At 36.7% G+C, this 23,606-nt stretch overlaps 1 protein-coding gene across 1 annotated transcript; it reads right to left on the minus strand.

The window, feature by feature from the left end:
• Positions 1-1,654: 1,654 nt before the first annotated feature.
• LOC110920156 (trigger factor) lies at positions 1,655-23,606 on the minus strand. The gene is made up of 5 exons (XM_022164388.2): positions 23,400-23,606; positions 2,550-2,622; positions 2,336-2,444; positions 2,179-2,241; positions 1,655-1,875 (listed from the first exon to the last, which is right to left on the minus strand). The coding sequence occupies exons 1-5, from the start codon at positions 23,604-23,606 to the stop codon at positions 1,803-1,805; spliced, it is 525 nt and encodes a 174-aa protein (XP_022020080.1). The 3' UTR covers positions 1,655-1,802.

A 23,606-nucleotide genomic window follows, 5' to 3' on the forward strand; every position in this document is an offset into this window, starting at 1 on the left:
GGCTAAACATCTTCCCGCGTCTGCACGGTGCAGACAGAAGAGGCAGGAAGCTCTTTTTGAAAAAAAACAAACACCACCTAAGAGTCTCATTAAGAGGTAAACAAACAGCCCCTTAGCCTCATGAATATACAGGGTTGGCCATTAGGTAAAGTAACCAAACACTAGAAAACATACCGACACGTGTTTATCTTATTTGTTTTTTTATACTTTTGGTTTTCTTACGGTAGAGACTGTGGACCTCTTAATGAGATTCTTAATGGTTCAGACCTCTTATTGATTCAGCACTTAATGGTTCAGACTGTTTATTTTACGAGCAAATGTCTGAATTGTTCAGACATTTGCATCTGAATGGTTAAGATTTATACAGAATCTGAATGGTTAAGACCTCTAATCTAAATTGGTCAGATATTTGCCTCTAAACTGTTAAACATTATACAGGCTCTTAATGGTTCAGACATCTTACTGGTTCAGCACTTAATGGTTCAGACCTCTTACTGGTTCAACACTTAACCATTCAAATGTTGCCAAACAGCCCCTTAGTTGAGTCTAAGGTGTTGTTTGTTTTTTTAGAAGTAAAATGTCTGCAGTCTGCGGACCACATCTGCAGACATCTAAAGCAGAAGAGGTGGACCAAACCTCTACAGTCTCCAAGAAGAAGACTGTTTATTTTTTAACTTCTACAAGCTGCTAAAATAAACTGAAATTATATTATATTATATATAACTACAAAAAAGTAACTTGGGTTACATATATTTCCTTCAAAAGTCACGTCTAATAGAAGAGTTAAAAACTAACTTAAATAAATTAACCACATTCCACGTTAAGAAAAAATTCATAGGCAACCACATCCGCATAAACTCCATTACGTAACCGTCACAAAATAAATCGTTGCGTAACCGTCAAAGTAACACACAGAAGCCATTTTACGGAAATTCCGTGGTGGCAATGGTTCCAAATCCGAAAAATGGAGGCCGCATCCAACACCCCGAAGACGTGCACCACCACACCTATGGCAACCCTTTGCCAGTTTGTCGTTGTTCAGTGTTTGTGGTTCAGATCTGATAGAATATCGAACAAAGAGAGGGAGGGGGTGTGTGATGATGATGTTACGATTCTTGGACTTTTGGCTTGACATCACAGTGGAAGGTGGCGGCGGGGTCAGGGTGTCGCTGGAGGGCAGGGTGTCGCCGGAGGGTAGGGTGGCGCCGCAGTGGAAGGTGGTGGCGGGGTCAGGGTGTCGCCGGAGTGGTAGGTGGCGGCGGTGGATGGAGGAGAAGGGGTGAAGAGGTGCTAGGGTTTTGTGAAGAAGAAGAGGTCTGCAGACCCATGAAGACATTAGTCTTCAGACCCAAAGGTCTGTGCACGGTCTGTGCGGCACAGACATAAGAGGTTCTGAAGACCTTTTCAGGAAAAACAAACACCACCTAAAGATTCATGCATAGTAATGTTATAACTCTGAAATATATGAATATAGTTTTTAAAATATTTGGTTTTGCTATTAAAAGGGGTTGCGCTTAAATTTATTTATTACTATAGTCTATAGATGTAAAAGTTTGTTTGGTTAAAACATACCATAAAAAGGGATATTTACATGTACACGATTTTCTTTTTTCGAAATTTATAAATATAAAATAGTAAATAGCTTGTTTTTGGGTGGACCATGTAATGTAACACTTCTCATACGCAAACGAGTACTAAGAAAACATCATAAGCAAACGAGTACTAAGAAAACACAAAGGATACTATACACATTTAAATAAGAGTAAAATGCACGGATAGTCTCTGTGGTTTTGCAAAATAACCTATACAGTCCCCAACTTTTGGAAATTACACCGGTGCTCCCTGTGGTTTGACAGTTTGTTACTCGGATAGTCCCTGGAGTGAATGACTATTAGTTTTCTACGTTAAGTAGATGTGAAATGACAAATTTACCCTTCATCTTCTCCACTCTATAAAAACAAAACAACCCCACCAACCCCTTCCCCTCCCCCCCCCCCCCCCCCCACACCCACCTTTCTCTCTATTTCCCCCACCATTAACCACATCTACCAAACACCACCACCATACCTTTCTGTTTTAAACCTCAATAACAATGCACATGAATCTCATTCAAATTGATGACTTTTTTTTTTTTTGTTCTAGATATCAAAATAATAACCAAATTAAGCCAAAACATACCACTTCTTGTGCCGTTTAGTCTTGGAATGTTCATCTCTCACAGCCACATTAGCAAAATACCGACTGAAACAAACATCAACATTTAATTTAAAAAAAATACAAACTGCAGATAATATTAAATGAAAACATATGAACCATATAAAATTGAATTACTTACTCGCAGTGTAAACAATAATATTGACCCATTCCAGGAAGATCTTCATCTAATGGTAACGGCGTCTTCTCATCATCTGGTTTCTTAAGCTCATCATAAACAGCATCATCACGTGAGAAAACACAGTTAAAGAAACAAAACACACAGAAAGTCTGGTAATTTGCAGTTAAATTCAAGAAAACCAACAGAAAATAAGAAAAAACGATAAAAAGGATATCTTTAACGAGGAATTTAGCCAAACGGAAGGCTTTGTGAGAGTATCGTCTCTTGTTCACCCTTCTGTGTGGACATTTTGTAAGATTAAATATTTATTTATTTATATTTAATCTAGTAGTCATCATTATCATTTATATAATACGGATCAAAATATATTAAAACCTATAATAAATTAGTTGGTAATTGTTGATGGGCCAGATTACCCTAATTAACTAATTGGGTTTCCCCTTGGGTGTATATAAGGAGATTACTAGAGAAGGATTAGGGTTAGACATTCATAACATCACACTCAACATCGCCCCTCCTCTCTCTCCATTACTACGAGTTCTTCAACCCTAAAGAACTCGGTACTACCATCAAGAAGATACATCCTAAAGGGGAACCAGACCAATCTGACGAACATAACGTCTACTTCCCTCTCTGGTGTGGTGACTGCTAATCAGGTACACACCTCTTATTTTATTGTTCATGATTGAATTTACATCATTAGGGTTTATGTTTTACCCATGTTCTTATGATATAATCAACATGTGGTATCAGAGCGTATGTTGATTATATCAGTTCAATCAAGGAATTCAATGAATCGATTTTAAAATTAAAATCAATCAAAATTTTTTTTTTATTTGATGATTACTAAATCGTTCTTCTTAAAATAATTGAAATCGCTTAAATCCTTTACGGTTTCAGTTTCCACCGCTAATTAATTATGATAGTACATATTGGTTTTGAAGTTTGTGAACATAATTAATTCAATGAATTCTTGTCAGTATTGCACTTCATTAATATTAAATTGAAGTCAATTATTTTATGTGTTCATGTAATTCGTTCACATATTCATTTTTTTTAATGTGCATTTAAATTAGAATGGTGGAATCAATTGCACTAAATTGTTATTGAATGATTCTTTCAAATCATAATCGGTTATTATGTTGAATATTAACTTGCCTTATTCACGCTATTGCCATGCTTGTTTCTTTTAAAATTACATAATTTTTGGTGATAAAATTAAGTTTGATTATAATTCCTAAAGTTGTGTAAATTTATCTCCAAGTTTCGAATAAAATATAATTTTAATTATAATCGAATAATTAACTCGGATAGATACACATGAGATTTTTAGAATTATGATCAAAATCCCTTAAAATTAGCTGATTCAAATTTATCACAATAACAGCTGTTAACAGTGGATTCGAGACCATCAGATTGCGACTCGAGACCATCATGTCTCGACTCGAAATCATAAGGGTTCTCAAAACTTTATGACTCGAGACAACAGTCTCGACTCGAGACCACTGAGGTTTCGACTAAGGGTCTTAAAATCTTCATAACTCGAGACCATAAGGTTGCGACTCGAGACCATAAGGCTACAACTCAAGACCAAGGTTGCGACTCGAGACCTCATAACTGACTCGAGATCTCATAACTCAGTCGAGACCTGACTCGAGACTTGACTCGAGACCTCACTCGAGATCTCATAACTGAGTCGAGATCTCACTCGAAACCTCATTATTTTAGGCTTTTTAATGTGAACTAAGACTTAGCTAATTAATAATTGGTTTTGTAAATACTTAGTTAATTAATAAGGATCAAATAATCTTTTACAAAACCAAAATGACTTAACTTGAATGAGCTTCTGATGTATCACTTCTGGCCAAAGCTGATTTGATGCATCTATTTATTGTTCAAGTATTATAAAAGCTATGTTAAGTATGCATTACAAACGTGAAATGTCTTAATTCTGGCCAAAGCTGATTTAATTCATTTATGTTTAGCATGCTTGACAAGTGCATAACTAAACTGATTGTCTCATTTATGGCCAAAGCTGATTTGTCACGATTACTTTGCACACATACTTAAATGATTACACTTCTGGCCAAAGCTGATTTGTCTTTGTTTAAGTAGGACTTTACTAAGTCTATTATTTTGATGTTAGTAATAGACATATCACAATCTCTTCACATAATGATCCTTATATTAATGATCCTTACTTAATTTTATGATCATTTCGTATGCCTTATTTTAAGTACCCATAATTTTACTCACTATAATTTACTTCTACATATATCTCATCCACTCTAATTCCCAAACCCAAAATGTTTGCTTTATTTAAAGTTTCTATTGGAATTAGCTCTTAAATTAAATCCTTGATTATTTCTTAAGACACGATAATCCTATTGCTCTCTTCTGATAAAGATTATAAAGAAGAAAATCAGAGCATGATGATCAGGACAAATCGAACACGATGTCTCTTATGATAATCAAGAACTCTCTAACATAATGCTATCACTAAAGTTATTTCAGATTAAGATTTTCCTAAGGCTAATCTCTTATATATGGAATAATCACTAGAACTCCAAAGATGCATGCCTTCTTTTAAAATTCTAAACTATAAAGTTAAGTGGTATATGTGAATACATAATAATGTACAATACCATGACCCATAAAGTTAAGGGCTTACGCATGGAAATAAGTACATTTTCCAGTACATTCCATATTAAGTTTTTCACTTGTACAATTTGATGCCTTATAAATCAACTATAACACTCAACAATACTAAAGTATAATGAGTGTGTTGATAAGCAACATATGTACAGAGAAATAAATGTTTGAAGCTGGAAAATAAATTGTTACTCACCCTACAACCACTTAAACTTTAAAAGAGGATTGTTCTAAGGTCCATTGACAAAATACAAGTACAAAATCCCAACTCCAAGTTTCTTCAAAGGAAAATCTCACTGCATAATTATGTCATTAGACTAAACATAAGCAGCGAGACTATCCATTATTCTAAAGAACAGTTGGATGAATTAATTAGATAGTCACTTATTTAAGATATTTAAGTCTACTAATTATAATATTCCTATTAACACATGATTACTTCACTCTAGTTTTAAACGTTTACTTACCAGAAGTTAACAAATAACTAAAATGAGAGTTAGTGACATGATTAAATGTTAAGGCTATAAGAACAATAATAAGCAATCTTCTAACAACGTTTTTCGATACCGTACATATATTCTGAGTATTAATCAGAATATAGTATCATAATTAAGCAATGTTATGAAGGTTGTGAGGTTTGCATAGTCAACATAAAGTCACACTTATCTTAAACTCTCATCTTATTTGTTCTAAATACCTGGATTGAAACATTATTAAGATAAAACTAGATGATACCTTACACTTTCACAACTTTTGTCATCATGCAAATGAAAAATTTGACAGAAGGAAAACGAGACTTACAAATTTCATCCATTATAACCAAAATTCATGAGAAATCATGACATGGTTAATGAGGATGATTTCTTATCTAATCTCATTCTAAGTGTTTTTAAATCATGACGTTATAGCCCTAAATATCACTTGGCTCAAGGAATAAGTATGGGTCCATCATAAGTCATTCATTGACATTCGTGGAACTTATTCCAAATGGAACATTCAGACATAATTCATTTATCATTTAAAGACTATCTACTTGTATCTAAATTTGTCGTATATGGCCCATAGTTTTTAAAAGAAATCTATTCATATATGTACTTAATAAGATTTCTATTAAATATGTCCCTAAAGTTTCTCATGATATCTGGACATTAAAGGAATCAAATAAAGTCTAACGTATATGTGATAGGTTTCCACGTCACGTAGCTCATTGAAACTTCTCTTGTAGCATTCTAGAGATATTAAAGATCAGTGGGAGCATTAAGTGTCTTAATAATAACTTGCAATAGTTGCAAGAGGTGGGGAGTGAAAACATTATATTAATTCAATTTACACACCTCTTGTACAAGACACTGCTCCATCTTGACACTGTTCTATCAGAACTTGTCTCCTTAAAATCTAAAGCTACCTTTACAAAAGTTTCATTGTTGCTTAATTGTGGGCACACTTAGATATCTTATCTAACCTAACATAATCCTCAACAAGAGAAACTACAATGACTAACGTCATTAATATGTTCATTAATATGTTTTCTCTATTAGAATTTGTTTGGCCGTTAAATATTGACCCTAAGCATGCTGAGTTCCTAAAGTTTCTAAGGTCAGTGGGAGCAGTCAAAGTCCTTATAATGACTTGCAAGGAATACAAGAGGCGGGGGGAAGAGTGTCATTAAATTTCACTCCAAATTTAACTCCGATTACACCTCTTGTACACCATACTGCACCAACTCTTACAAACTTAGAATCCTGAAAATGATAGAAACCTAATCAAGAGCTAATCCATAAAACTGAAACTTCTAACAAACCCAATAATCAACTCAGGAGGTCATCTAGGTTTAAAAACCTACTAACTTTGATGATTACATAACCTCCCTAATTTGGAGTTGAAATGGAGTTTGGAAAAGTTTACTGATCCTATCTCTTCAAATTAAGCCATTAGTGTTAATCAATCTTCTGAATATAATAAAACAGTTTTCTAGTAAAACTGATTTTATGTGTTCGCATAACGTTTGGGATTTGATAAAATTACCTAAGAGTGTTCATAACTAAACCAAATCCTGATATAAACGTTAAGACACAAAGAAGCATGATTGATTGTCAAAGGTTGTACTCAGGAAGAGATAAATTATTAAAGAATCGTTATTACATATCTAACAAAAGATTTCTTTTAGGATCATCACTGTTCTAGTAGCTTATAATAGTTTTAAGCTACATTAGACGAACATCAAAACAGTTTTCCCTTACAACTGGCTGACATATTTACATGTTCATAAAACAACCTGAAAGTTCTAAACTTAAGGTTAAAGAACAGTTTGTCTATAAGCCAATAAAATCCATGTATGGTTTAATGCAAACATCATAATGTGATGAAATCTTAACGAAATTATTTTCATCAACAACTAAGTGGAATAATGTACCTACCTCAAGATGAGTGGGAGCAACTAAGATAAACTTGTCTATATAGATGATATTCTTTTGACAAGTAGATGTTACATAAGTCAAAGCATTGTTAACACAAACTTTGATATACTAGATCTCAGAGATATCTCTTACATAATAGATATTATAACATGTTGAGATAGACCAAATGGGACATTACTTCCGTTCCATAAGTTTTAACATTAAATTGGTCCTTACATATGTAACAAACAGTACTGCTCTCCTTTAGAGGATAATAGGATAAATGAGATTATTTCTTACGCTTCATTAATTAGAAGCCTTATGTAAGTTTAAGTCTATACTCGTTTAAGTATTACTCACATTGCAACACACTAGATACGTCTAGATTAATGTGAAGCATTTAATAGAGTATTACAATATCTTTAAAAGAAACGAGAGACTATATTTTAAACAAGAAGTGAGAACTCAAACCGGTTGATTACTCTAACTTTGTGATATTAAAAGATGACAAAAATGTAATTTCGGGTATATCCTTATGTCAGCAGACAAACCTATCTTATGGAGGAGTCATAATGAACTGATAATAACAACCCAAGTTATAACGACATAATATAGTCACTAAATGTTGTTGGAAATTTATCAGTGGACTCATAAGTTTATTAACTCCATATGATTAATATATTGAAGACTTATTGTGATAAAGTCAGCTACCATGTCTCCTTGAACAATAACAGTTCGAGAGGTGCTGCATTAAATTTCGATACACAATTAATTATTCGTTTATGAACGAATTGAGGAAACTAAATCTTTGTATCGAATGCATTCATGATATGCTTAAGGATCCTATAACTAAAAGTCTATCACCCATAACTATTATGTAAGCGCTTATAATAATCACGGGTTTATTGATGACTATGTACAACTGCATATCGTACTATGAATGATTAACTTTTAATATTCCTCATCAGTTTGATTTTGTATGTCTCTTACATATGTTCTGCCGGTGTAATGACATATAGACAACTGTAAATACAAATCAAACGTTAAAGGGCTTACTTATTTTGATCATAACTATTAGGTTTTAAATTAAGGCTATAGTATGACTAATGGGGGTCCTGAGTCGCATAATGATTCAACGGCTGTATTTCTCTGCTATAGTACTTGTTTAAGGCTAAAATGAGTATTAACTTCTGATCAGACTTATCTAATACTCATGATAAATGATTATTCGGCTAAGTGGGAGAATGTAAGATTAAATATTTATTTATTTATATTTAATCTAGTAGCCATCATTATCATTTATATAATACGGATCAAAATATATTAAAACCTATAATAAATTAGTTGGTAATTGTTGATGGGTCAGATTACCCTAATTAACTAATTGGGTTTCCCCTTAGGTGTATATAAGGAGATTACTAGAGAGGGATTAAGGTTAGACATTCATAACATCACACTCAATATCGCCCCTCCTCTCTCTCCATTACTACGAGTTCTTCAACCCTAAAGAACTCGGTACTACCATCAAGAAGATACATCCTAAAGGGGAACCAGACCAATCTGACGAACATGACATCTACTTCCCTCTCTGGTGTGGTGACTGCTAATCAGGTACACACCTCTTATTTTATTGTTGATGATTGAATTTACATCATTAGGGTTTATGTTTTACCCATGTTCTTATGATATAATCAACACATTTGCCTCCCATCTTGCATTCTTGCCTTCAAACTTGGGATTTATGGTGGCGATGATTGGTAGATGTGATTAATGGTGGGGGAAAAAGAGAGAAAGGTGGAGGGTGGGTGAGGTTGGGGTGGGGTTGTTTTGTTTTGTTTTTACAGGTGGAGAAGATGAAGGGTAAATTTGTCATTTCACATCCATTTTACGGAGAAAACTAACCGTCATCCACTTCAGGGACTATCCGAGTAACAAACTGTCAAACCACAGGGAGCACCGGTGTAATTTCCAAAAGTTCGGGACTATACGTGTTATTTTGCAAAACCACAGGGATTATCCGTGCATTTTACTCTTTAGATAAATTATTGAGTAAACTGCCATTTTGGTCCCTGTGGTTTGGGCAGTTTTGTCATTTTAGTCCAAATCTCAAACTTTTTAAATCTGGGTCCCGGTGGTTTGCATTTTGTTGTCATTTTAGTCCAAAACTCAAAATCTCTCATTTTTTACTGTTTTAAGGCCCCTTTTTGTCTTTATCTGCAGGGGTAATTTGGTCATTTAATTTTTATTAAAGCAATTTATTTATTACAAAACCCACATAATATAAATACCCCCTATCCCAATTACATCAAAACCCTAAAATTAACTTCAGCCGAAAAACAATCAGACGACGATAGACAATCAGGAAGATGGAGGTCCGATACAGGAAGATGGAGGTGGTGGTCGCCGAGATGTTGCAGGTTACTGGATGGTGGTCAGTGGAGTGGGGTGGTGTTTGATGGTTGATGATAATGGTTTCTGGGGGCGGTGGTGGTAGATGGGGGCGGTAACGAAATCAGGGGAGGAGAGAGAGAGAGAGAGTGAGAACCGGCGGAGCAGGTAAAGGAGGTGGTGGTTCTCCGATAACCACACACCCACACCCAAATCAGACCTAGCACCAAGGAGGAACTACGGCGACATAGATCTCGGACAGTGGAATGTTAGTCACCGGATGGTGATGTGATGTAAGAGAGAGAGAGAGAGAGAGAGGGGGCGGTGGTTGCAGGGGGTGCGAGAGGGTGGTGGCAGGTGGTAGTGCTTGGCGGCGAGAGGGGGTGGTGGTGGTGGCAGGTGGTGGTGCTTGGCGAGATGGTGATGACGTGTCGTTTGTTGATTATGTTCAATCGAATCGGATTCAAGTTAAATTAGGTAATTTATCTTGTGTTTTTGGATTGGTTTTTGTTACTTGAATCTGGCGGTTACTTGAATCTGTTTTGCAAGGTTACTTGAATCTGAATGTGCTATGATTTATGCAAGGTTTACTTGAATCTGTTTTGGATTGGTTTTTGTTACTTGAATCTGGTGGTGCTATGATTTATGCAAGGTTACTTGAATCTGTGCTGCATCTAGGTCGAGGATGAAAGAGAGAGAGAGAGAGAGAGAGAGAGAGGGAGAGAGAGAGAGAGAGAGAGGAGGGAGACAAATCACATTATTTATGTTTAATCATAAATAGAAAAAGATTTAATTAATATTTAGTTATAATAATTCTAAAATGACCAAAATACCCCTGAGGGTAAGGACAAAACATGGGGTTTTAGTTTGGGGATTCTGGTCAAATTTCAGTTTTGGACCAAAATGGCAACAAAATGCAAACCACAGGGACCCAGATATAAAAAGTTTGAGATTTGAACTAAAATGGCAAAACTGCCTAAACCACAGGGACAAAATGGCAATTTACTCTAAATTATTTGTTAGAGAAAGTTTGAGTTGCTCACGATATGTACAATTTCTACATCAATAAAAAACAATTATGTGTACAACTATGAAAGCACCATTAATATAATTTGTTTTTGTGATCCACGATCGAAAATTCGATATGCATCTTTGAATCAAAGATTTTCCAACATGATGTAACACATCGGTTTAAATTTTGTAAACCTTTTTAAACATGAATATAGAGATGTTTATAACAACCCTCGGTAAAACAGACATCCTCATAATATTTCCGACGCCCTAATATATCTTTAAATATATCAACTTGTCTTTATATGCACCCCGTATGTGAAAACCGAGCCCCAAAATAGATTATACTATATAAAATAAATAAAAACAATAATTATCAAGTTGAGGCGGGCCGCGTAGGGCCTCACCTCAAGCTTAAGCGGGCCGCGCGAGGAGATAACCAGACTTAGCCAAATCCATTAGTTTAGGCGGGCCGCGTACATAATCGTTTAAGTCCATGCGGGCCGCGCGCGTCCTGATTTGTGGCATGATACGGAGCCGACACGTGTCAGCACCGTGTCCAGTCTAGTGGTGAGCGGGCCAAGCTACGCCGTTGACCCACTGTGACGCGGGCCGCGTAGACCCGGCCCAAACTTCACGCGGGCCGCGTGGGGACTCGAATTCAGCACTATAAATAGAAGGCAACGGCCTTCAGTCCATTTCGTTCATTTTCTTTCTGTCTCTCTACACTTTTAAATAGTGGGCATTATACCCGAGTTCAATATCCCCTAAAATAGCGAGGTTCTGCTACGATGTAAGTATTATAACCCCTGGAGACGTATTAGATACGCTGCCCGATTGATCTAGGGTTCCGTAACGGCTGTCGTGGTTCTGCCCGACGTAGTCGTTGGAATGCCGTCTCGGGGAGGGTATTACTAATGTTAAAATGGGTTATTATACTAACACACGTGCATTTGTGTAATTTATAGATTATCTCCAGGAAACCCTTACGAAAAACCTAAAACAGCAATGTGAGTAATCTCCTTTTTGTTAACTGTTTTTACAAAACCTCACTTAACTAAATACATACAAACCAGTTATTGAGTATTTGTAAAGAATACAATTATAGTGGGTATGTTGGGGTTTTGTATACAAAATTGGTTACTGGCGTGGTAACATCCCATAAGTTGAGTATGACCGTACCACTGATGTTAATTGTGATGTCTTGGATACAAATGTAATTGCGGATGTGCCCTCAATACTGCAAATTGGTTTTTACTTAAACTTGATTAAATTGGGATTCACTCACCAGTATTTCCCACTGACAAAATGTTTTTAAAACGCGTTTCAGGTAACAATATGTGAAAGCCAAATAGAAGCCAGCTGGACAGCACTGAAGGCTTGGAAAAGTGGCAATAAAGTTACCTAAGAATAAAATGGATGTTTTTATTAAATAAATAGGATTTATTCCTATGAAACGTGTGTATTGAAAACTTGGGTTTTTACCCATATGTTTAATATTATAAACGTGGTGGTTTACTCTGATTAAATATTTCCTAACTACGATCCTGATGAAAATTTCCGCTGCCAAATTGGATAAATAAACGTGATACCACCGAAACTGGCTCACGGCCGCCCGTTCCCGGGAGATAGGGATCGGGGGCTGTGACAGAAGGTGGTATCAGAGCTATGCCACTGATTCAGCCACAGAAGCGTTCTGCTGACATCAAAATTTAAAGTGTTAGGAAATAAATTATGGAAATACGTGTATAATTGTATTTCTTGCTATGTGTTATCTGACTATTTGTTAGTTTACAGTATGAGTGACCAAGGACCTTCTGACGCCTATCGTCAACTGTCTGGTTCGCCTAGGAGCGAAGGCACCTCCTCTTCTCAGCCTGCCCTTTCAGGGTATTCTGCTGACACAGAAGAAGGAATCTTTGTGTTTAAGGCTCAGTGTGAAGAGTCATTTCCTCAGAAAAAGAGGGGATGGTTCAGTAGGGGAGCGCACGAGCGTAGGAAAAGAATGAAAAAGTTGCAGGAACAGCGAGTGTTAGCCGCAGCAAAAAGAGAAACTGATGCTTATAATCAGGATATGCTCAATAGGGGTATCGCTAATATCCATATTTTAGCAACCAGTGCTGCCGACCCAAACCTGGAACAAATGCTAGCACCACAACCACAAAATCCTGACCAACCCATGGAAGTAGAAGACCAGATAGAAATGCCTAATTTCAACCCGGAGGAGATACCTAGGGTACCTGCACCTGATCCTCTAGACCCAAACAATTACGATCCCTGGTGGGACGATGTTAGGGACTACGTGCAACAAAACCCAATACAGGAAAATGTGCCAATACCCAACTTAGGAGCTTATCCAGGGTTAGATCCTCAAGATCCCTACAACATTAGTGATGCATACGTTAGGGAAATTTTAGAGAATCCATACCCGTACCAGGCCCCTATGCCTCCGTATCAGGAACCCATACCTCAGTTTCCAAACCCAGTCCTAGAACCTGCACCCCCAATGAGTGCAGAAAATGTCCAGGAACTTAGGACTTTTGGGGAGGAAATTTTAGAAAGCAGTGATAGAATGCGACAGGTGGGAGAACGCCTCGTATGGAAATACGATGAGCGTAATATGGATTTTTGGATGAATCCATATCAGTGAACGTGATGACAGTACGGTAGTAGTAATAATAATAAAATAATATATGTGTGTATGTGTTAGAAAAAAAAAAAAAAACTACGGATGCATACTATTAGTATTGTAGCTTTACATTTCAGTCGGTACTGTAATTTTTATTTCTGTACTGGTGTGTATTGATGCATACTATATAAAAAGAGTAAAAGTCGCAATGCTCGACGTTTTTGGTTAAACGTGTGTGTCATGTGATTTGCTATATATAAATATTATTTGTGATATTAATATTTGGTAAATGTCTAAAATTCAGATGGCCGACGCGGGAAATCAAGAAAATCTGAATAACGATAACCAGAGTAACATTAACGTGGTTAATGAGAATTCGGACAATAATAACAACGGAAACCAAATGGATAATAGTGCCGTTCAGCATATAGTGGCACAAGGAATTATAGATGCAATGCCATTTATTATTCAAACAGTTCAGGAAGCGAATAATAAAAGTAAGCATAGCAGTAAGCGACCAACTGAACTAGAAAACAGCGTGAACAATGGACCCATACTTCAAGCACCCGTTCCCAAAAGAAGAAGAACCATGCCACATGGTTGTTCTTACAAGGAATTCTGGTCCTGCAAACCAATAGAATTCTCGGGCAATGAAGGACCCATTGCAGCTTTACGCTGGATAGAGAAAACTGAGGCAGTTCTGAAAATAAGCAAGTGTGTTGAAGAAGATAAAATAATGTTTGCTTCAAATCTGTTTAAAAATGCAGCCTTAGAATGGTGGAACACTATCCTCCAGTCAAGAGGAAGTGATAGAATTTATAACATGGAATGGGAGGAATTTAAGAATATGGTAGAAAGGAAATTATGCCCTCCCAATGAAAAGGAACAGATAGCAAATAAGTTCCTAAATCTAAGAATGACCGGAGTAGACAGTAAGGGTTACACTACCACATTCTTTGAATATGCTAGGATAGTACCTACCCTTGCATCACCTGAACCGGTATTAATCTCCCGATATATCTGGGGATTAATTGGAGAGATTAGACATGTAGTCAAGGCAGCTAGACCCCAAACCATAGAGGAAGCTGTAGAACTAGCCAATACCTTGACAGATGAGTTAATCCGTACTAGAGAAGAAGACCAGAGGAGAAACCTAACCCAAAGGCTTACTCAAGAATTCCGTTCTGGGAATTCCAATCGTAGGAATGTAGGTTCTACCTCTGCACCCTACTGCAAAGCCTGCAGAAAGAAGCATTCTGGAAGATGCTCTACTTACTGTAATTTTTGCAAGGCCCCAGGACACAAGGAAGAGAATTGCAAGAAGAAATCCAGTAATGGAATGTGCTTCAATTGTGGAGAAAAAGGTCACATTAGGACAAACTGTCCGAAATTGGCTCCAGCTGCAACCAACAAAAATCCTAAAAATGCTAGAGCATTCGTTTTGACTGCAGACGAAGCCAAGATGATTCCAGACGTCATTGCTGGTACGTTTTTAGTTAATGGTATTTTTGCTAAAGTATTATTTGACTCTGGTGCCAACCAAAGTTTTATTAATACTTCATTTTGCAAACTCCTAAATCAATCATTAACTAAACTACCACAAGAATGTCTAGTAGAAACAACAAATGGAGAAACCGTTAGAATTTCTGAAATCTTGCAGGGAGCGAGAATAGAAATTTTTAATCAAAAATTTATTGCAAACCTTTACCCAATGAATCTGGTAGGATTTGATGTCGTATTAGGAATGGATTGGTTAATAGCCAACAAAGCAAATATCTTATGTGATCAAAAGTCAATTCAGATAAAATCACCAAGAGGTGAAAAGATCACAATTAAAGGAGATAAACCCTTTAGATCCACTAAATTCATCTCTGTAATGAAAACTGCAAGTTATATAAGAAAAGGATCTATAGTGTATTTGATTTCTATAATCACTAACACCAAAGGAAAAGAATTAAAAGACATTCCAGTAGTGTCTCAATTTTCAGATGTCTTTCCAGAAGAATTGCCAGGACTACCGCCAGACAGGGAAGTTGAATTCAGAATTCATCTGTTACCAGGAACAGCACCAATTGCTAAAGCACCTTACCGTTTGGCACCCGCAGAAATGCAAGAACTGAAGAAACAACTAGACGAGTTGTTAGAGAAGGGATTCATACAGCCAAGCTCATCGCCATGGGGAGCACCGATTTTATTTGTTAAAAAGAAGGACGGATCAATGCGTATGTGCATTGACTACCGGGAATTGAACAAAGTCACGATTAAGAATCGGTACCCATTACCGAGGATCGATGATTTGTTTGATCAACTTCAAGGAGCTCGATTTTTCTCTAAAATCGATTTAAGATCAGGATATCATCAATTAAAGGTACAGGAAGAGGATATTCCTAAAACCGCATTCAGAACAAGGTATGGCCATTATGAATTTACTGTCATGCCATTTGGTTTAACCAATGCCCCAGCCGCATTTATGGACATGATGAACCGAATATGTAAGCCATATTTGGATAAATTCATAATTGTCTTCATAGATGATATTCTAATTTACTCTAAAAGTAAGGAAGAGCATGCAAAGCACTTGCATTTACTTTTAAGTTTATTAAGAAAAGAAAAGCTTTATGCTAAGTTTTCAAAGTGCGAGTTTTGGTTAGAACAGGTACAATTTCTCGGACATTTAGTTAACCATGAAGGAATTCATGTAGATCCAACAAAAATCGAGGCAATTACCAAATGGAAAACCCCAGAGTCACCAACTGAAGTTAGAAGTTTCTTAGGATTGGCAGGTTATTATAGAAGATTTATTCGAGATTTTTCTAGAATAGCCATTCCTTTAACTAAGTTAACCTGTAAATCTGTTAAGTTTGAATGGGGACCAAAACAAGAAGAAGCCTTTAGAATTCTTAAGCAAAGATTAACCCATACACCAATACTAGCATTACCAGAAGGAACTGAAGACTTTGTAGTCTTTTGTGATGCTTCAAAATTAGGTTATGGATGCGTATTAATGCAACGTCAAAAGGTTATAGCTTATGCATCTAGACAGCTTAAGAGTCATGAAGGAAATTATTCGACTCATGATTTGGAATTAGGAGCCATAATTTTTGCCCTTAAGATTTGGAGACATTATCTTTATGGTAGTAAGTTTACCATATTCACTGATCATAAGAGTTTAAGATATGTCTTCGGGCAAAAAGAGTTGAATATGAGACAGAGACGCTGGATGGAATTACTTAGTGATTATGATTGTGATATCCAGTATCATGCAGGAAAAGCAAATGTGGTGGCTGATGCTTTAAGTCGAAAATATCACGAAAAGCCAAAAAGGGTACGTTCTCTTAAATTAAATCTACAAGTAGATTTAAACAATCAAATTAGAAAAGCACAAGAATCAGTAATCAAGGAGGATACTGAAAAATTAAAAGGAATGATTAAGGAATTAGAACAAGGAACAGATGGAATTTGGAGGTTCCATAAAAAGAGAATGTGGATACCTAAATTAGGAAAATTACGTCATCGTATATTAGAAGAAGCCCATAAGTCTAAATATACGATGCATCCAGGAAGTGATAAAATGTACCAGGATTTAAGGAAAAATTTCCGGTGGATAGGAATGAAAAAGGATATAGCAGCCTATGTTTCTAAATGTTTAACTTGCTCACAAGTTAAAGCTGAACATCAGAAACCCTCAGGATTGTTACAACAATTAGAAATACCAGTTTGGAAATGGGAATTGATAACAATGGATTTTGTTACCAAATTGCCTAAAACGAGAAAAGGTAATGATACAATCTGGGTGATTGTAGATAGATTAACCAAGTCAGCTCATTTCTTATCAATGAAGGAAACCTTTAGTATGGAACAATTAGCCAAATTGTATGTAAATGAAATTGTTTCATTACATGGCATTCCTTTATCAATTGTTTCTGATAAGGATAGCCGTTTTACCTCTCATTTTTGGTCAAGTTTCCAAAAAGCAATGGGAACCAGGTTAAATCTAAGCACAGCTTATCATCCTCAAACAGACGGACAAAGTGAAAGGACAATTCAGACAATGGAGGACATGCTTAGAGCTTGTGTAATTGATTTTGGAGGTAATTGGGACGAACACTTACCTTTAATAGAATTTTCTTATAATAACAGTTATCACACAAGTATCAATGCTGCACCATTCGAAGCACTTTATGGACGAAAGTGCAGAACCCCAGTCTGTTGGGCAGAAATTGGGGAAAAACAATTATCTGGACCTGAGATAGTACAAGAAACAACTGATAAAATTATTCAAGTCAAGGAACGACTGAAAACAGCACGTGATCGCCAAAAGAGCTATGCTGATAACAGACGCAAACCATTAGAATTTCAAGTGGGAGATAAAGTGTTATTGAAAGTCTCTCCCTGGAAAGGAGTGGTAAGATTCATCAAAAGAGGAAAGCTTAGTCCCAGATATATTGGACCTTTCAAAATTCTTAAAAGAATAGGACCTGTAGCCTATCAGCTACAACTGCCAGAAGAAATGGCAGGAATACATGATGTATTTCATGTATCCAATCTTAAAAAGTGTTTAGCTGATGAATCACTCGTAGTACCTCTTAAGGATATAGAGGTTAATGAGCAACTCAAGTTTGTGGAGAAGCCTCTGCAAATTGAAGATAGGAAAATTAAGAATCTCAAGCACAAGAGACTAGTTTTAGTCAAAGTAAAGTGGGACTCCAAAAGAGGACCTGAATATACGTGGGAACTAGAATCAGAAATGCAAAAGAAATATCCACACTTGTTCCAGTAGATCTCGAGGACGAGCTCTAAAACAAGGTGGGGAGGATATAACAACCCTCGGTAAAACAGACATCCTCATAATATTTCCGACGCCCTAATATATCTTTAAATATATCAACTTGTCTTTATATGCACCCCGTATGTGAAAACCGAGCCCCAAAATAGATTATACTATATAAAATAAATAAAAACAATAATTATCAAGTTGAGGCGGGCCGCGTAGGGCCTCACCTCAAGCTTAAGCGGGCCGCGCGAGGAGATAACCAGACTTAGCCAAATCCATTAGTTTAGGCGGGCCGCGTACATAATCGTTTAAGTCCATGCGGGCCGCGCGCGTCCTGATTTGTGGCATGATACGGAGCCGACACGTGTCAGCACCGTGTCCAGTCTAGTGGTGAGCGGGCCAAGCTACGCCGTTGACCCACTGTGACGCGGGCCGCGTAGACCCGGCCCAAACTTCACGCGGGCCGCGTGGGGACTCGAATTCAGCACTATAAATAGAAGGCAACGGCCTTCAGTCCATTTCGTTCATTTTCTTTCTGTCTCTCTACACTTTTAAATAGTGGGCATTATACCCGAGTTCAATATCCCCTAAAATAGCGAGGTTCTGCTACGATGTAAGTATTATAACCCCTGGAGACGTATTAGATACGCTGCCCGATTGATCTAGGGTTCCGTAACGGCTGTCGTGGTTCTGCCCGACGTAGTCGTTGGAATGCCGTCTCGGGGAGGGTATTACTAATGTTAAAATGGGTTATTATACTAACACACGTGCATTTGTGTAATTTATAGATTATCTCCAGGAAACCCTTACGAAAAACCTAAAACAGCAATGTGAGTAATCTCCTTTTTGTTAACTGTTTTTACAAAACCTCACTTAACTAAATACATACAAACCAGTTATTGAGTATTTGTAAAGAATACAATTATAGTGGGTATGTTGGGGTTTTGTATACAAAATTGGTTACTGGCGTGGTAACATCCCATAAGTTGAGTATGACCGTACCACTGATGTTAATTGTGATGTCTTGGATACAAATGTAATTGCGGATGTGCCCTCAATACTGCAAATTGGTTTTTACTTAAACTTGATTAAATTGGGATTCACTCACCAGTATTTCCCACTGACAAAATGTTTTTAAAACGCGTTTCAGGTAACAATATGTGAAAGCCAAATAGAAGCCAGCTGGACAGCACTGAAGGCTTGGAAAAGTGGCAATAAAGTTACCTAAGAATAAAATGGATGTTTTTATTAAATAAATAGGATTTATTCCTATGAAACGTGTGTATTGAAAACTTGGGTTTTTACCCATATGTTTAATATTATAAACGTGGTGGTTTACTCTGATTAAATATTTCCTAACTACGATCCTGATGAAAATTTCCGCTGCCAAATTGGATAAATAAACGTGATACCACCGAAACTGGCTCACGGCCGCCCGTTCCCGGGAGATAGGGATCGGGGGCTGTGACAATGTTAGGTTTTGTAAAGTGTTATATTGTTTCCTAGGAAATAAAAGGTCATTACCCCGTCAATACGACTAAAATGTTTTTATTAGCTTCGTTTGGTTTGCAACTTTGTATTTCTACATTTTTCGTTCAAATTGTTTGGTCTTGCATAATTGTTAAAACAAGTAGTTAGCCCTGCTGCGGTTTCTTTTCTATAGTTCGACGTTACGAATCATGATTTGGGCATGGAGATTAACAGTAGTCGGTAGCTTGTCATTTGTTAACTGTCAAATATTAAGCATAGTTAGCATGCAATATACAAACATAATATTAAGTGTGCAACAAAATATAAAATATAGATAATAGATCATACTAAAAATATAAAATATACAAAGGGGTGTATGAGCTTGAATAAAAAAAGATACTAAACTTTGAAAATACAAATGAAGAAAAGTAAGCAAAATATATAATTAAATAATTATCTTTGTAACATGTTTTGGCAATATAGTGTTGTACCATTAGCTTAAATGGTGTTCTTAGACCCCCCGTAGTGGGGCGTTTTTTTAATTAAAAAAAACCGCCTAAAAACGCCCAATAACCATTACACGGGGCGTTTTTTTTTAAATTCAAAAAAAGCCCCCTTGGCGTGGTTTTAAAAACGCCTTGCCCCATTTTCCTTGTCCAATCATCTTTCATCTCCCTTTTTGTTATCCAATAAGATTTTTAGGTGTTTTTTCTTTATTTTATTTAATGCCCCAATAATGCCCCATCCCCACTACACCCATTTTAGAAAACACTCAATAATGCCCCTTTGCTGACTGGACCGCCACATAACGTAAAATGCCCTAGGGTGGGGGCATTATCTTCCCCTTCCATTACACATGGTCTTACTATATTTGCACTTTTTCTCATAGTGCAATAGCAATTGTATAGGCAAACTTCAGTGCACTAGAGACCAAACTAGGGATGAACAAATAGTATCGGGTACCGGTACTAAATTTACCAAACCAGGTCAATTTTTTGTACCGACTCTTGACATTTCCGGTACTTGTCCGGTACCGATTCGGTACCGGTATTTATTGGGCTTTACCCTCAAATATCGGTATCGTACCGTACCGGACCGCGTATATTAGGTACCGATACCCACTTTTGGGGATTTTTGGTACCAAGCTTATCCCTAGACCAAACCGAAAACTTTCTTCTAAGTGTTATAGCCAGGGTTTGAACAGTTCATTAGGATATGTTGAATGAGAACATAGTTTAGAAGCTTTTGGAAATTAACGAGAGCGGTGGAGCTGAAGAAGATTGTTTATCACCATCAATTATCAACATTTTATACAGTAATGTTGTTTACTTTATGAAACATGTCTATATGTCTATATGTTTTTTTTTGAAATTCAACTTGATTGATGTTTTTTTAAGTTTTGAAATTTGGTAGGTTTTCATGGTTAATGTTTAATACTATCTAACATTGCACGTCGCAACGTTTGTCTACGTCGCGTCTTAATTTGTATGCCCCCGGTTGCAACGCGGCGAAGTTCCATCTAGCTATTGTTTCATGTGAAATAAACAATGTATCATGCGCTTGCATAACATGCTTAAAAATGGTATGAACTCTATAGTGTTTTCACCACACAACCCAAAGATGATTTTTAATATATAACTAGATGGAAGCCCCCGCCCGCGATGCGGTCGAGGGCTTAGAAATTAAGACGTCAAATACACAAATAAAGCATAAACGCTAGGTTCAAAACGCCCATAAAGTGTTATTCAACGGTACGGCGTTTTTGTGTATAAACAAACTCCATAATTTATGACATGTCAAATATACCATCTGTAGGATCGTGTACGGACCCGAACGAGTCGTTCAGAGGTATTCTAATCTGTTTCAGAGGCGGAAACTAAGAAACAGATGTGAAAAAACAGCTTAATTCACCTTAATATGCCTTCTATAATGATCAGAAACTGTTTACAATCAAACGGCGCTTCGGCAGCACTTCGGTACCGGAATTACACCAAGATACTAATGATTTCGCTCGAGATGACTATATATAGAGGACTGATTCCGCTTGAACAGTTCAAGCGGAAAAACATGATAACTGATTTCGCTTGAAAATGACCAAAGTCATTTCAAGCGGAATCACCTTCCCAAGCGAAATCACATCTAATTAACCCTTAAATCTCCTATTTTCTCGTACAACGTGCCCAGATCTAACAGTCTAGAGATAAGACTCGATACATGACGAAGTCGACAGATGTATGCATCAACACCATCTATATGAAATATGACAAAAGAACACAATTGGGAAGTCAGATTTGGCTAAGCATCACTATCATATGAATCAGAAAGTCGAGCTTCATTTGATGATTATGAAGCGGAGTATGACTTCTATCGTGATCTTGTGGAGGCGCCTGAGGCGATACCGTTTATCTCGCTTATCAAGTTCCCCTGTTGTCATTCATAGATCAAACACATTCGGGTGTATATTCTTCGCTACATACCCCTCAGCCTTATTACCACCGTGTCCGTCGTACACCCCAAAGAAGCCCTAATATCATAGCTAAAAAATCATTAGACAGGTCGAACGAACCCAACACATTTTATCAAGTGTCGGAAGCACCTAAACACGTTTTATCAAGTGTCAATACTGTTCAGAAAAGGAAAAAAATGAAGTATTAATGACAAAAAAAATGTCATTTTAGTCCTTGTGGTTTGGGCCATTTTGCCAGTTTAGTCCAAATGTTTTATTTTTAACCTGTGGGTCCAAAAAGGTTTCACAGTTGCCATTTTAGTCCACTTGGTTAACTTCATCCATTTTTTCTGTTAACGATAAGGCCAATTTGGTCATTTTGTATGTAATTCTGTTAACTAAAAGGGCAATTCAGCCATACAAAATGACCGAATTAGCCTTCTCGTTAACAGAAAAAATGGATGAAGTTAACCCAGTGGACTAAAATGGCAACTGTGAAACCTTTTTGGACCCACAGGTTAAAAATGAAACCTTTGGACTAAACTGGCAAAATGGCTCAAACCACAGGGACTAAAATGGCATTTAACTCTATAATGGCCAAATGAACCCAATCATATAAGATGAAAAAAAAAATAATAAGAATCAACTAATTTTTTGTTTTGGCTTGCTCTCCAAAGTATGATCTCAACTTACACTTTTAATAAGAGATTTTTTTCACTTCCATCAAACATTTACAATAAACTTCATTTTAATAAGAAAGTTTTTCACTTGGTGGGGGCAAGAACTACATAATCCAATTTTTTTTGAAAATTACCCAAAGCCAAAGATACAACTTACCTAAGCTAAAACTTGTTGCTTATTTATAATGTTTAATAAAGAGTAAACTGCCATTTTGGTCCCTGTGGTTTTGGCAGTTTTGCTATTTTAGTCCAAATCTCAAATTTTTTAAATCTGGGTCCCTGTGGTTTGCATTTTGTTGCCATTTTAGTCCAAATCTCAAAAACTCCCATCTTTGGCTGTTTCAACATCCCTTTTTTGTCTTTATCTGCAGGGGTAGTTTTGTCCTTTTAATTTTCATTAAAAAAATTCTTTATTAAAAAACCCTAAAAATATAAATACCCCTTCCCAATAATCTCTTTCTGACCATATAAAAGCTCAACATCATCTTCCCCCAAACCCTAATCATCAAATTCTCTAAACCATTGTCGATCTTCAGGGAGACCTCCAATCACCCTTTTATATCTATACCTTCACCTACACCGAAACAAATGGAAGCAGTTATGGGTTCCTCTTCATACCTCAAACTGGTTTCCAACAATAATTTGTTCTCCTCCGCCGCCGTCATCTCCGTCACCATCACCGTCGCCATCATCACTATCATCATCATCATCATCATCATCATCAGGTCTTTCATGTAACTGCTCTTCAACAGCATCATCCATCTCCTCATAGTTATCATCTTCAAAATCCACCTGTTCATCAACATCCCCGCTGCTATCTGCCAT

The sequence above is a fragment of the Helianthus annuus genome, chromosome 16, assembly GCF_002127325.2.
Source record: "Helianthus annuus cultivar XRQ/B chromosome 16, HanXRQr2.0-SUNRISE, whole genome shotgun sequence".
Lineage (NCBI taxonomy): Eukaryota > Viridiplantae > Streptophyta > Magnoliopsida > Asterales > Asteraceae > Helianthus > Helianthus annuus.

Bases quoted from the DNA above. Each gene is read 5' to 3' on its own strand.
- LOC110920156 (XM_022164388.2), bottom strand. From the start codon at position 23,606: ATGGCAGATAGCAGCGGGGATGTTGATGAACAGGTGGATTTTGAAGAT. The intron at 2,445-2,549 runs ATATCCTTTTTA...GTGTTTTCTCAC, and splicing joins GGCTAAATTCCTCGTTAAAG to GTGATGATGCTGTTTATGAT. The intron at 1,876-2,178 runs GTATGTTTTGGC...CATTCACTCCAG, and splicing joins ACTAAACGGCACAAGAAGTG to GGACTATCCGAGTAACAAAC.